A 16,290-nucleotide genomic window follows, 5' to 3' on the forward strand; every position below is an offset into this window, starting at 1 on the left:
GCCTAATTAATCTCATGTGCTCATATATATATACTCTAGTTATGTCAAGCTTTCTCACAAACAATCACATTAATTATTTCACCTACTACAACCACTGACGTCACAGTACACTCCCACACTCATATTGATTTTAGGAAATAAATAAGTTTTTTTTTAGTCAAAGATTATGTATTGGTGTCTTCTAATCCAGAGAGACTAATTTTACTCCATGATTGTTACTTGTCCCGAAAAATCTCCTACCAGATCTTATATCACTATATATGGATCCTATTAATTTGTAAATAAGTTTTCATAAAGATTAATAATACGTTCTTATCCATTATTGAAATTTATTAATGATTGCAAATGTTAGTGGATTTTACTTCCTTTTAAGGAATAAGTTAATTGACACCTAAACTTATTATAGCCTCATTATCTTAGCAAAGGAATAAAGAAAAAAGAAAAAAGTTTTATATTATTTAAAGGTCGAATATATGTTAAGTTTATCGTTATTTCTCGTTTTAATCTTATATTCCTTTCGAATACTACCACAGAATTATCGTACAAAAGAAACACTACTCAAAATGAAATTCGAAGTTTGATACAGAAAAGTTTTTTTTATCGGCCTATTTTTTTTCTATTATATTATTTATGCACAGAATTTAAGGGGAAAAAATTCTTGTTGGTACATAATACATTGTGTTTAATTTTCCTACATTATCGCTGTAAATATTTGTATACTTTAATTGATAAAAAAACCATTTAAAATATATTTTAAATAATTATTGTAAAGTCTACAAATTTAATACACACAATAATTTTTTTTAAGAATACACATAATAATTAATTATTAGATGATAGTATAAAAACATATTTATACCATGAATTATGTAACAAAAAAATTTATAGCATGAACGTTTTTTTAATTAAATTCATACTTCTATTAGAATTTAATATACACATCTTTAAATACACACACAAAACAACAATCTAATTTAAGGTCGTGATAAATTTTTTTTTTTGAGATAAAAGGTCGTGATAAATAAAGTTATAAAAAAAAGGTCATGATAAATAACAATAAATATGCATGTGCAAATACTGACATGCAGTGTACTAAATTAAATATGCTTTTTGGCACTGGTCTACATTGACATACTGCAAAATAAAAATATTTTAACGTATAAAAAAGTGAACACTCAAACAATGCAATATTTACTATTAATTTGTAGGGTATTAACCGTTGAGTTTAACTGGTGCATGAGTTAATACTTGATATTGAGTTTGAGTCTCGATTATATTAGGTCAATTATATTAGGGATGTTTGGTTTGATTGTTTTTTGTTTTCATTTTTTTAATTGAAAATATAAAATAGTGATGAAAATGTGTTTGGTTGAATTTCTGAAAATATTTTCAGTAAAATTAAAAATAGGAAATGATCAGAAAATAAAAATAATAAATTCTTATTTTTAATTAAGAACAGAAATCTCATTTCGGATAAAATGAAATTGCGGTGATAATAAATGTAATTTTAAGCAAATCTAAAAATACAAAAAGATAAGAAGTTAATATATCATAAATTTTCAGTATTTTTATTTCATAAAAATAAAAAATAAAAAGTCAAACCAAACATATTTTTAAAATTTTAATATTTTAAAAATAAAAACAGTTTTCAAAAAATGAAACAAAAAATAAAATTCAAACATACCCTTAAATATTCTGAGAGAAAGTACTATTAATTATTACTACCGTAGTATTTTTTATTTTTTTTTAGTGTTTATATGCCACTTTATTGCATGTAGATGACACATGAATCAAAGAGCAAAAGGGCAGACCTCTAGCTAAAACCTTACAATCCTCTACCACGAAACCCCAAAAGAAGTAACTATTACCAATTATTTTCGCCATCTACCAAGCAAGAAACAAAATGATAAGCAGATTTAACTCTATATGTTTCCAAATCAGAACATCTTCCATGTCATTCCTCTATGTTGGAATCTCAATGTGCGAAGGAAAAAGAGAATTAATCAAATTAATGTCCCAAAGATAAGTGCCCTTCTAGAAAAGGTCATGAACCAAAAGATGTTGCATATCCGAATCTGGAGCAGGAATGTGAATTTTATGTTCTGGCATAATTGACACCCATTTATCTCCCCATACCTTGTAATTTTACGATCATCCTCCATTAATTCTCCAAAAAGTTCCTTGGTCAATGTATATTAAATATTTGGCTTGCAGTGATAAGATGACTTGCTTGCTTGCAGTGACTCACATTGGGGATCGATAATATTTAGCTTAATTTAGTTCTATTTTTGAATCAACATCTGATGTATAAAAAGTTACGTTGTTCAGAGATTACAACTATTTTATTTATGAGCCAAAATTTTGTTCAAACTAAATATATATATTATTATTGTTACCATTGTGTGCAGCATGATTTTTTTTCAGAATACTTAACATAATAATAATAAATAAATAAACAAACATGTCCCACGAACCACTAGTACCATACTATTACCTTGTCCTCTTATAATTGTTATTTTAAATTATTTGAAAATGATCAAGAAAAATTAATAAATACATAATAATTTTACAAAGTTAATTTTATCATATTAGTATTTTTTTTCTCCTTTTTAGCCAATATCATTAATATTATAAGGCCCGGAAATAAGTGAAAAATAATTAATATGTATTATAATAAAAAATTAAAATAATAATTATTTTAAAATAATTTTTTTCTTCTTACAGTATAATTATTATAGGATGAACGGAGTACGATATAACTTCCCTGATTATATAACGGAAAAATCAGATACAGAATTGTGTTAGAGAATTGCATTTTGCATGTGGTATAAAATCTGGTCCAAGTGGCCAACTGAAATGAATGAAAAACACGTTTTGTCAGTTTTGCTTTTATTTGACAGCTCAATACAACTCAATATGTGTCCTTTTTCTTTTAGTTTTTAATATAAAAATTATATATAATGTTTTTCTTTTTATTCTTATACTGACTTTCTTAATTATTTTTTACGTATTTCAATAAAAAAATTACTATAAATTTTAAACAAAAAATAAAAAGACTTATATACAATCTCAAAAAATTTCAAGTTGCATGGTGTAATTCACTGCTTTTATTTTATTTTATTCCTTTAAAAAAATTATATTATTTCAATAATACTTTTCTTAAAATATTTTTATTTCTCTTTATTGCATTAATTATTTTATTTTACATTTTTATTTTCACCTTCTCTTTCTCCATTATTGAAAAAAATATAAAAAAATTGTTCCAATTGAATTTCTACAAGTTAAATGGTTAATGTAAAATATTTATTAATTTTATTAATAATTTTTTTTTGTTAAATAATATCACTTGGATCAATAATTTGTGAGTAACTAAACAAATGTATAATTTATTAATTTTTTTTCTGCTCATTTTTTTTATATCACCTTTTCCTTGACAAAGTGCATATTTCCCACACGATAACATTAAAAAGTCAATACCAAATAATTGATAATTTACTTTAAACTCTGATAGTTGGGAGTGACTTTTGTACTTTAGTTTGAATGTGAAAAACGTGTTCTTAAATGTTTCATGTCTAATTGTGATATGTTATAATAATTGGACAAAAACGTTAAATATAAATCTGTATTTTTATTTTTATTTTCAAAATCAAAGAGTAATTATTTGATAAATTAAAACCTTAGAGATTACTTTTCCCTGAGAAAGCTAATTCGAAGTAACGTATTGGTATTTGCGGACTGAACTAGTTTTAATTTGAAGGATATAATTATAAAGTTTAAATATTTTTTTAGTTTTTCTAATTTAATATTTTTTGGCTTTTTATACCGCATAAAAAATTATTTTAGTTCTTGTAATTTTTTTGTCCTTTAAACGGTTAAGAATTTTTTTTTACTATTTAAAGTGTTATCTAAATCACTTTAGGATGAAAAATAAAACAAATATTATTTGTAAGGATTAAAATAAATAAATAAAAAATTATAAGAAAAAAAATACTAAATTAGAAGGACTAATAAAAAGTATTTGAGCCATTCTATTAATTATTTTACTTTTATCATTCAACTTTTTTAAAATCAAGTTTAATATATTTAAAGCATACTTAAATTGAACAAGATCTTTTTTTTCTTTTCACTCGTTTGAGAATATTAAATTTACTTTTTAATAAAAGACTAAAAAGATATAGAATAAAAGAAAACAAGAGACACGAACAAAATTGATTCAGTAGCCAAACGAACAAACTTAAAATTAACTCAGAATTTAAATTATTCACAAATATATCAATATATAAGATGCAATTTAAGGAATAAGATTTTAGAAAATATTACTATGATAATACTAATATGTTAATTTTATCAATATATTTTATATATACAAATAGGTTTAGTTTGAATTGAATTAGATCATTGTTTAGAATAGGATCGAAAATCCAATCTAATATGTAATTTATTCTTCTATTAAAATAGGAAATCGTGTTATTGAGAAACAACACTTTCTTGATTAAGGCAAGGAGGCAAGGGTTCTGGTGATAGGCTGGGATGAAGTCCAAGTCTAAAGAACACAAAAAAACAACAAAGTGCTACAAATGCAACTAAAAAGGACATTTCAAGAAAGATTGCTCAAAGTTGAAGAAATCTGGTGAATGGACATCCCGCTTAGCAAATGTGTCAAAGATTAATGATTTAGATTACTACAGTGAGGGAGATGTCTACTATAGCGAAGGAGATGTTTTATCTGGTTCATGCAGTCAACTGACAGATGCATGAATTCTTGATTTTAGATGTTCTTACAATATGACTCCTAATAGGGAGTGATTCACCACATACAAGTCAGGTAATTTTGGCAATGTCTATATGGGTAACAACAAAGCATGTGTTGTTGTTGGAAGGGGACAGGTGCATATTGCTATGGATGATGGTGGATTAAGAACGTTATGTTATGTATGATATATCCTTGAGTTGAGGAATAATTTGATCTTACATGGTACCTTGCAGGCCAATGGTTTTAACTATAGAACTGATGGAGATCGAGATACCCTCAGAGTGTGTAATGGGGTGTTGACTATGATGAAAGCACAATGAATTTTAGGAAATATTTATAGGCTACTGAGGAGTACAATTATAGGCTGAATTGCATCTATTGAGTCTAATGATGATGCTACCATATTATGGCACCAGCGTTTGGGTCATCTCAATGAGTGTGAGATGCCAGAGCTTCATAAGAGAGGACTTTTGAAAGGAGTTAAGAGTTGAAAGTTAGACTTGTATGAGTATTGTGTGCTTGGGAAACAAAGACTAGAGAGCGGTTTAAAGCTGTGAAACACACCACCAAGTGGATTCTAGATAATGTGCATATTGATGTGTGACATCCTACTAAAGATTCGTCCTTGGGTGGTTCTCACTATTTTGTGACCTTCATTAATGATTTTTCCCGCAAGGTCTGGGTGTACTTCATGAAACAGAAATCTAAAGTCTTTGAGAAGTTCAAGTTGTGGAAGGCTGAGGTGGAGAACCAAACATGTAGAAAGATTAGGTACTTGAGATCCGATAATGACAAGGAATACACAAACTCACAGTTTTAGAAATTCTATAAGGAACATGGCATTCAGAGGCATTTCTCAGTGCGAAAAACACCACAATAGAATGATGTTGCAGAAAGAATGAATAGGTCCCTTAACAAAAGGGCCTGGTGTCTAAGGTTGCAAGTTGTCCTTTCTAAAGGTTTTTGGGCAGATACGGTGAATATAGCATGTTATTTGCTCCATTGATCACCATGAACATCATTGGATGGGAAAGTTGCACAGGATGTTTAGACTGGTAACCCTGTTGATTTTAATAACTTGAGATTATTTGGGTGTTCGGATTTTGTGTATATATCTAGTGATGAGAGATCTAAACTTGATCCAAAGTCCAAAAAATGTGTTTTCGTAGGTTATTCCAAATGTGTGAAAGGGTTCAAGTTTTGGGATCCAATTTCCAAGAAGATGGTGATCAACAAGGATGCAGTGTTTGATGAGCAATTCATATTACTAGAGATAGTCAAGACAAATATGCCAATGTTTGATGGAGCTTCCCCCAACTCCGTGGAGGTTCAAGTGGACTTTGAGCAACTGTTAGTGATTCCTGAGAGGGTAAAACCATGTAGACCAAGACCTGAGGCCACGACCCCACACCTAAGCCTAGATTGGTAAGACTAGGTGAACCACATTAAGAGTGCAATCTTGTCAAAGATAGAGATCGGCACACCATTAAACCCGTTACCCAATATGGGTTTGAAGAATTGGATAAGTTGGTTGCTTTTGCACTTCTCAATAGTCTTGGAGATCCTTATACTTTTCAAGACGCTATGAATAGCCTGGAGAAAAATAGATGAACGATGGGTGCTATGGTGGAGAAGATGGAGTCTTTGTAGAAGAATCATACATGTGAGCTAGTTGAGCTTCCTATGGGCAAGAGAATCATAGGATACAAATGGGTGTACAAGAGGAAACCTCTAGTATCAAAAAAAGAAGGGAAAAAGTTCAAGGCTCGCCTAGTAACAAAAGGATATGCACAACAAAAAAGGGTTGATTATGATGAGATTTTCTCCCCAGTCATAAGACGCACTTCTATCAAGGCAGTGCTAGCCTTGGTAGCTAGTCATGACATGCACTTAGAGCAAATGGATGTGAAGACAACCTTTCTTCACGGTGATCTAAATGAGAAAATTCACATGGAGCAGCCAGATGGGTCCAGTAAAGATGGACCAGGTCAGTTGGTTTGTAAGTGGAAGAAGTCTTTGTATAGATTGAAGGAGTCTTTAAGGCAATGGTACAAGTGGTTTGATTCCTATATGCTTCAGATTGGCTATAAATGATGTGAGTATGACTGTTGTGTTTTCATGAGGATCCTTGATGATGGCTCTTTTATTATTCTGCTACTATATGTTGATGATATGTTGATTGTTGGTTATCATTTGTGTGATGTGAATGAGTTTAAATCAATGTTGAGCAAGGAGTTTGACATGAAGGACTTGGGTTCTGCCAAAAAGATTCTTGGGATGGAGATTCACATGGACATGAAATCCAGACGACAATGGCTCTCACAACAAGGCTATGTTGAGAAGGTGCTAGACAAGTTCAACATGAGCAATGCAAAGCTTGTGTTACTCCATTGACAAAATACTTAAGCTTTTTGTAGACCAATGTCTGAAGAGAGATGCTGAGGTGGACTACATGTCAAAGGTTCTTTATGCCAGTGCAGTTGGTTGCTTGATGTATGCTATATATGCACTAGACCAAATGTGGTCCTATTTGTTGAAAGTCCATAATTCAGTCTCTTTTGGCAATGTCAATAACTAAAATAGAGTATATGGCAGTAGTAGAGGCTAGCAAAGAAGTTGTGTGGTTAGTGGGGTTAGTGAAGGAGTTGGACATTGAACAAGGTGGAGTTCAATTGTATTGTGATAGTCATAGTGCTATTGATTTGGCAAAGAATCAAAGATATCATGCTAGAACCAAACATATTAATGTGAGGTTCCGATGGATTAGGGAATTGATGACATTTGGTCTGGCTTTGCTTAGGAAGGTCCACACTTAAGAGAATGCAACTGATATGTTTACCAAGGCGATCACAACCGACAAGTTCAAGTGTTGTTTGAACTTGTTGAATGCTGCTTAGTGCTAGACATTACAGGACCCCCAACTTAGAACACTATGAAGTGTACTTGTTATTTGGAGTGGAGTGTAAAGGCCACATGTTGTTGGGTTACGAAGCAAGTTGGGGGTGCAGGGGCAAAGTCCCCGTAGAACATGTAATATTGTGCGCGGATTAAAATAAGATAATGTATGCAATTTTAAGATCATGTACATGTATATTATATAGTATATCATGATATAACCCCATTGTTCAATGAACAAGAAAGAAATCGCTATGCTGTCGAGGACGTAGGCACACTTGTCAAACCTCGTTAAATCTTTTGTGTTTGCGTGTGTGTGCGATTTCTATCATTCTCTTTAAAATTTTGGGTGCTATTGCTAATAATTGGTATCAGAGTCGATGGTTCAACTTGGTGATCGACTCGGATGAGTAAAATAGAGGCAGTGGATCCACGAATATTGGGATCCTGTGTATCAAAAGTCTACCTAGCAGGTGAGTCCATGCATGGAGGTCATACAACGGGTCACGCAGGTGTTGCAGCAGTACAAGGTACTAGAACATGTTGGTGGTAATGGCTAGGTAAGCCGGGACAACCACGATTAAGCTCTAAGAACCACCATTAGATACTCATGGGTTAAAAATGGCTTCCACTCAAGGGGAAGGCTACCATGTGAAAAGGACTCGTATTTGAGGAGGAAATTGTTAAAGTATAAATGTGAGGTGAAATCCCACATCGGGTAAAAATAGAAAAGTTAACTATCATATAAGTGAAGACAAAATCCTTAAAGTTGAGTCTTATGATTTTGGATTAAAATTTGGTGTCAAGTTCATTTATACCTTTAAATTCCAAACATGTTTCATCAATTTCGAGATTTGGGTACCAACCATTCCTTTACATTTTCTCTCACATTCAAGGTATGAAAAATCACAACCTTATGTATCTTAGTTCTATAAAATACAAGGTCATGTCAAGCATAAGGTGGTCCAAACCTAATGTGGTCCAAGCCTAGCCCTTCTCCCCCTGCCGTTGCAGTACAATTGATTTTTAAGGTAAAAAATTGATTCTTTAGACAAAAAAAAAATCAATTTTCTTTTACATAAAAGAAATGTTATTTTTCACTTATTTCTTTTAAACCAAACAATATAATATATCATTTTATTTCTATTTTATTTTATTTTTTAAATTATCTCTCTTGTATTTCTATCTATTTTATTTCTTTTCTCCTCTAAACCAAACATTACATAAAGTGTTATGTATTACTTTCATGTGAGCTAATTTCAACTGGAAAAAAATTGGCACTCTGAGAAAATGCTTTTGCAGTGACAAAAGAGAAACATGAAATTGAACTTAACCCTTGCTTGTTAAACATGAAATTCCAAGTAGCTAGAAGATATTACGTCGTTCCATAAATTCATTTCTGGTTCATTAAATAATCATGCAGAATGCTAAAAGAAATAAACAAAATAATTAACTGCTCCGTTTGTAATCAACAAATACAGGTTGGCTAACCAAAATGATCTCAATGGAGGTCATTCATTCCAAATACCAGACCATTGCAATGTTGAACTACTACTGAGGTTGTCACATTTGCCATTTGCTACAACAAAAAATTTACAGACCCGCAAGAATGGGGCAAAAGAACACTTGCCAAAAGTTGTTAGCATAGCCATCTTGGAATTGCTGGAGTCATTTAACAGTGATCTGAATGTGACTCATAAAAATCACTTGGGCATGGAGACATAACCTCTTGTTCCAGTATCTGTAACACTTGGTTCATCGATGGACGTTCATCCGCGTTTGCATCAGTGCAACTTGCTGCTAGTTCAAGGATTACTTCAACAGATTCCAAATCTGCATCAGTGCATCTTTTGTCTACTACGTCTTCCAGTCTATTTTCTCTCAGGAATGTGTTCATCTGCAAAATATTATCCTCAGTTTATTAGCTAGGAGTGAAAAAAGAGGAGAAAACAAAAGTTCATGTGACTCTTGTGCATTCAATGAGTTAAAGCTTACCCAACCAACAACATTTACACCTCTCCTTGCAAAGGAAGGATCTGTTGGTCTCTTTCCAGTTACAAGTTCTAGCAATAGCACTCCAAAACTATACACATCTGATTTCTCAGTGGCTCTCCCACTTTGTAGATACTCTGATGTTGACATATAAGAAAAAAATCATCAACTATAAGTTATTTCTCATGAGATTAGTTACTACAATTTAGAATAGTATAAAGTATATAACACTGCATAAAAACATGTTACATTTACAAAAGGAAAGTTAGTAGCTACATTCAAGATGTTTAACCAGATATGAATGGATATTATTTAGAATGCTACTTAATGAATAATTGGGTGAAGTATTTTACATGATTATTTATCTACAAATTTATACCTAGGTAATTTATCTCTCAAAGACACATCAAATATCTAAGTTCAAACAATGACACACTTATAGAAAATTTCAGTGTCCTAATGATTGTACACCCTGAAAAGAGAGATCAGAATCCAGATGCCAGTGGTGTGCAGAACTAAATACATACCTGGAGCTAGATAACCAAATGTGCCAGCAACCACTGTTGTAACATGGGCATCTTCATCTACCAAAAGTTTTGCAAGACCAAAATCAGAGACACGGGGCTCCATGTTCTCATCAAGAAGGATGTTGCTGGATTTTATGTCGCGATGCACAACTTTTGGGCAGCAGTCATGGTGCAAGTAAGCCAATCCCCTGGCAGAACCGAGAGCTATCTTTAGGCGAGTACTCCAATTCAGTGATTGCTCAGTATTTTCTAAAGCAGAAAGGATTCATGAAAAGGTTAGCAAATGAAGAACTGAAGAGTTTGTCATCATGAAACCCCCACACCCTTCTCCTAGACCTCATTCCAAACAAAATTCATAGATCACGAATAATGCTGTCCCACCAAGAAATTTTTTATAGGATTCAACTAGACTTTTGACAAGATTCAAAGGTGGTAGCTAGATAAGTCAAATAAGTAAGGACCACTCTGCCATGTAAGAGTCTAACAATGCCAACTCATTCCCACCAAATTTTGCATTCTTATGTAATGGCACAAAAAGATAGATGGTACATAATACATACATAATGAATCATACCATGCAAGAGATCATCTAAGCTTCCCATGGCTAAATAATCATATATTAGAAGCTTAGTAGAAGGTAGGCTGCAGTAACCACGCAGGTTAACTAGATTAATGTGCTTGATGCTACCCAATATTTCTAGTTCCCTTTCAAACCCCTGATCAGAACCTTCACGGCTTCTATCAATCCTCTTTACAGCAAATGTACCACAATCATTCATCACCATTCGGTAAACGGTACCAAATCCTCCAGACCCTACCACATCATCTTCATCAACAGACTCCAACTTTTCTATGATCTCCAACGATGTGTATGGCATATCACCATGGAAGGTGATGAGTTTTGTACCTGTTACAAGACCATTTTAGTATTTACAAAGAAGAAAAGGACAAAAATTTGTTATGTTCTTTTCTGTGCTGAATAGGAGTGTTAAATTTGAAATACCATCATCCTTCCTACTTGATTCTGGATTGACTTGATCCTTCACTTCTATATATCTCCTGGCAGCTCTTTCCTTCTTTGATAGCAAACAAATCCATAGTAATGAAAGTGTTATAACAAGTGCAAGGCCCATTAGTGTTATTGCACCAACTAGCACCCACTTCACATAATGTGAAGATCTTTTGTCAGGGACTGCATCATACAAATTCAAACAGTGATTACTCTATGTAAATTTGATTATAAGATCTACCAAGCCAAAGTGTACTTAAAAGTAGAATATTTCCAACTCTTAATACAACAATACAACATCTTCCTGCTTACTAAATGAAGAAAATATTGAATTGAATGTTTTTATATTTTCAAAGATATTAAATGCATTTGCTTTTTATATTTAACATGGCTGATTAAAAATTGGGAGAATCAATATTAATATGAAGATATTGTAGGAGGATATAGCATTATTGCTGAAAATACAAAGCACTGGATTCGACTTGCCTGCAGCTTCATCACTTTCAGCATGTGGTAGCACCACTGGGAAACCAAGTGATGTCCTACATGGTTTCTGAACTTGCCTCCCACAAAGATCTAAATTCCCAATAAACCTATTCATATGCAATGAATTTATAAATAGAAGCATATACACAGACAACAAAGCCAACCTTCCACCACTTAGTGCGAGGACCAAATAGGTTAGCAACATAACAAGAACTGATTTAAAAGAAAGTTAACCAAAAATGAATGTTATCTCTAAGAAATTAAAAGAGGAAAGTTATTATTAGAAAGTGTAGCATTTAATGTTATCAAAACATCCCTACTCCAATTGTAATAAAAGCTTTCTATTTATTCATTCATTAATCATTGCCCTAAGGGCAATGCATAACAAAGCCTTCATTACATTATGTAACAGTTTAAATATTACTTGGTCGAAAGGGTAAAACGTATCAGCCTAGACACAACATCATTGGGCAAGAGTGCTTACGCATTGCTCCCAAAGGTGCTCAGTACTCCAATGTCGGGGATTTCACCGGAAAAGAAATTGGTTGACAAGTTCCTAAGACAAGCAGAATAGCACATACTGAATCCCAAAGCTATGGTTATCAATATCATTATCCCAAAGCTATAGGTTGAAATAAACTTACAGAACTCGCAACTGTGTAAGACGGCCAATAGAAGAAGGAATAGCACCCTTCAATGAGTTGCTTGATAAATCCCTGTATTTGAACTTTCCGTTAAAATCTTTAAATTGAGAGTTAAAATGCAGTTGAAATATAAAACCATGTTAAGAGCCCAAACACAGACAGTTCCATAAGAAAGATAAACACCAATTAAAATCATTGCAAACAAATAGGACAAAATAATGGGGAAGAAATAAAAGATAGGGCCTTACAATACATGTAAAAAGGAAAGATTTCCAATATTTGATGGGATGCCTCCTTGTAAATAATTAGCTCTCAAGTACCTATCATTAGAATCAGATGAAGTATGTCCACAAATTACAACAAAAGGAAAATTCACATATAAACATAAATTTCTAACAAAGCACTGAAGTAATTTTCACTTACAGTGCTCTAAGCTCAGTACAATTGCTAATTTCATTAGGAATAACTCCATGTAAGCCATTTTGATGAAGTGCCCTGATTCATTGCAAACACAAATCAAAGATGTTACATTTTTCAACTTTGGGCAGTGAATGAATTGGAAAGGACAATGTTATACTACTACTTACAGTCTATGCAGTCTACTGAGTTTGCCAATGCTGGGAGATATAATCCCCCCCAGTTGCATATAAGGTAAATTTCTGAACCACACAAGAAAAAAACAAGTGTCACACACTCAAACTCAGGAGGAAAATGAGAAAATTAAGTGTCCTTTAGTTTGAGAAATCATTAATTAATGATGAAAAAAATCTTTTTTTTTTCTTCTCAAACCAAGTATAGATATCAGAGAATTTGTACAGTGTGTGCTGCTTACATACATTGATCGAACTCGTTGTTCCCCAAGATGACAAGTGATACCAGTCCATGTACAGTGAGACTCATCAGACTTTCTCCAGTTGCTGAGAAAATTCCTTGTGTCATTCAAAGTGCTTTTGACCTCCAACAATGCCAATCCTAATAGATGAATAAAAAAATCAGAAGTTTGAAAATTTAAATCTGCATTGTTAATTTTATCCCATCTTTGAATAACAAAAGAAGTTAGAGAAAGGTGACAACTGAAAACTACCCAAAATGCAATAATCATTCATCATAAACAATTAAAAAAAATGAAAAACAATACTATTATTAATGCCTTGTTTATTTAGTGACTCAATGGCAACCAAAGCCAGAATATGTATTAGGAAAGAAAAAAAAAAGTGAAGCACCAATAGAAAAGGGTTTAACTTCAACCCAGAAAGAGACAAAAGGGGTTCATATATAGTTCTTACCATCTAGCGTCAGAGCAAGAGAAGAAGGGCACAAAACAGTGGTGGAAATCACCACCATCAACATCAACACTACAAGACCCATTTCAAATCCAGCCTTCAAGATGGACTCTTTTGCTCACAACTTATTTGGGTGGTGGAATTGAAGTGGAATCACTCAGTGAGAAAGTGTCAACAGTGATGATGATTCCAGTTGGTGGAGTTGTGATGGCAAAATGGACCTCAAAGGGTCACCACCATGATTAAAACTTTAAACTAGCCAAAGCTAATAATTTGAACTTTTGAAGCATGGAGAGAGAGAGAAAGCACAGGGAATGCTTCTTTTTCACTCCAATAAATAATTGTTACTAAATTAATATTAATATTTACGTGAAAACTGAAAAAATTGAAACTAAAATGCAGTTTTTTGCGAAAGGTGGCATAAAAAGTGATGCAGTGTGAACTGTGAAGTAGCCGTTTCAACAGTGCAAAATTCAAACATGAAAGTTTTTTCTGGTTTGTATCGTAGTCTCGCGTAAGTGGTGAAGTACTGTACGCGCCAGTAATTCTCAATCTCTGTTACACGTGTCTAGTAAAAGGTGGAGAGTATATTGAAATTAAAAACATGAGCGCGTGGTCTCATGTGGTTGGAATTTTCATACTACTAACTAGCTCCGTATTATTGGGGCAACGGCGTACAATGTTCGAAATACGCCAAACATTTTACGGAGATGCTTATGCTGTTATAAAGTTACTGTATGCCAATGACAGCCTCAAACATGGAGCATCGTTTTGGTGATACCCACACCAAAGATGTGACTCGTCAATATGAATACAAGTTTTTAAAGATGTGAATATTAATGATTCAACGGTAAACAGGTGAGTGCCACATGATTAAAATTTGATTTGAAATTAATAGTGATAAATTACATGTCAATTTCTATTTTGTTTTTATTTTGTGGGTCACAAATTGCAGATTTAAGAACTCACATCTTTTTTTCTCCAATCTTAGAACCCATTTTAATTTCTTAATTTACTTTTTAGTAGATCCTACATACTCATTATTTTTAGTCAAAATTATTTTTAATGTAAATTGAAAATTTTATTTATATAAATTACTAATGAAACAACAAACTCGTAAAAATTATAAAAATAATATGATTTTTTTTTATTTATCACTAAAAGTTAAATTCATGAGGAATACATGTATAACAATGGAATTGAGATTAAAAAAAATCATTATTCTCATTCTAAAACTTTCTAGATATGTTCCGTCAAGTTTGACTTAAAATTATTGATAAATCTTTCCCAAATATAAGCTTCTGTTTATAGGTATGGAGCATAATCCTGATCACCATTTGATAATTCTTCGATTGAGATTTCGTTATTTATATAAGCATAATAAAAATTATTATTGTATGTATTTTGTTTATTTTCACATTACGTAATATAATATATGTTAATATTATATGTTTCATTATATTCATGTGTCAATTATGTGATGGACAACGCATAATTATAAATCATAGTTCAAGTACATCAAATATTCATTTCACATCATTGATCTTGAGTTGGTCTTAATAAATGTGACATATTTTGAATAAATATCATCTACAAAATAATATTATCGCATTATATGAAATTCTTTTAATGATAAATTATACATCAAAAGTTTATCCTTTTAAAATATCAATTAACACATTAGATTAATTTATCACATTGTTTAAATCCACAACTCCAAAAAAATATAAGTTAAATTCATAAGTCTTGATACGTAACTTTGTCAAGCATGATCCTGGGTTTAATATGACCATGTGGACAAAATTGGTTTTTTCACGTAACTAAATAATTTTTTTATTCTTAATGCATAATATCAATAGAATCCAAAATATTTGATAAATCATCTGTCTCCTCCAATTTGTATAGTAGACAATCAATGTCACTGTTAAGTCTTCTCTGTTATGTCTTCTCAAGTACTCAACCGAAAACATCTCTTTTGCACCCTTTATAAATAGTGTTTTTATTAATTCTAATGTGCTGATTTCATATACATTGTCAATGGGTAATCCTTATAGCAACAATGTAGTTTTGTAACGGTAAAAGACTCATTATACCAACTATACCCGCTTTCTTTAAAAAAAATATTCATCATGATTGTTAAGAGAATCTACTATTTAAAGGAATGCAGGCCTTCACATTTGATGCATTTTTATTTATCTTAAAAATATTTTAGATTAAATTATAAAAAAATATCAATTTAAACCAATTCTCTGCACCGATTTCACTAGTTTGACATATTCCCATTGATTCTAAAATGTCTTGATTTTTTATTGTCTAATGGGTCACTATACGAGTGCCTGATTGAACCGGTTCTGTTCCATACAAGATCAAAATTGGAGTGAGCACGGGTCACGTGAGTAAGTTTAATGATTTTATCAGGAATGTTAGATTACAATAAAATGAATGGTTAAGGTTCAGTATTACATTGAGATAATTTAATTCCTCATCTTCTAAATTTTAATAATTACTTAGAAAGTGAAACTTTTATTTTAATTACTTTTTTCCATTTTTTATATTCTCTTTGTTTCCCTTCGTTACATAATGATCTCCCAAAACTTATGGGAATAGAATTAGTTTTTTTTTTAAAAAGATTTTGCTATTTTAAAAAAAAATTCAGTTATTTCTAAATTAATTATTTTTATTATAATTATATTCCTATTTT

At 31.7% G+C, this 16,290-nt stretch overlaps 1 protein-coding gene across 1 annotated transcript; it reads right to left on the reverse strand.

Moving 5' to 3' along the window:
• Window positions 1–9,028: 9,028 nt before the first annotated feature.
• Window positions 9,029–13,977, reverse strand: LOC100805042 (LRR receptor-like serine/threonine-protein kinase FEI 1). The gene is made up of 13 exons (XM_041014904.1): window positions 13,593–13,977; window positions 13,143–13,278; window positions 12,894–12,965; window positions 12,730–12,801; window positions 12,555–12,626; window positions 12,307–12,378; window positions 12,147–12,218; window positions 11,663–11,769; window positions 11,171–11,359; window positions 10,742–11,074; window positions 10,168–10,416; window positions 9,644–9,777; window positions 9,029–9,545 (listed from the first exon to the last, which is right to left on the reverse strand). The coding sequence occupies exons 1-13, from the start codon at window positions 13,672–13,674 to the stop codon at window positions 9,321–9,323; spliced, it is 1,815 nt and encodes a 604-aa protein (XP_040870838.1). The 5' UTR covers window positions 13,675–13,977; the 3' UTR covers window positions 9,029–9,320.
• Window positions 13,978–16,290: the final 2,313 nt, after the last annotated feature.

The sequence above is a fragment of the Glycine max genome, chromosome 4 (genome assembly GCF_000004515.6).
Source record: "Glycine max cultivar Williams 82 chromosome 4, Glycine_max_v4.0, whole genome shotgun sequence".
Classification (NCBI taxonomy): domain Eukaryota; kingdom Viridiplantae; phylum Streptophyta; class Magnoliopsida; order Fabales; family Fabaceae; genus Glycine; species Glycine max.

Coding starts and splice junctions, on each gene's coding strand:
- LOC100805042 (XM_041014904.1), bottom strand. CDS start 13,674: ATGGGTCTTGTAGTGTTGATGTTGATGGTGGTGATTTCCACCACTGTT. Junction 12,966..13,142: donor GAACAACGAGTTCGATCAAT/GTATGTAAGCAG, acceptor TGTGTGGTTCAG/AAATTTACCTTATATGCAAC. Junction 12,802..12,893: donor CTCAGTAGACTGCATAGACT/GTAAGTAGTAGT, acceptor GCAATGAATCAG/GGCACTTCATCAAAATGGCT.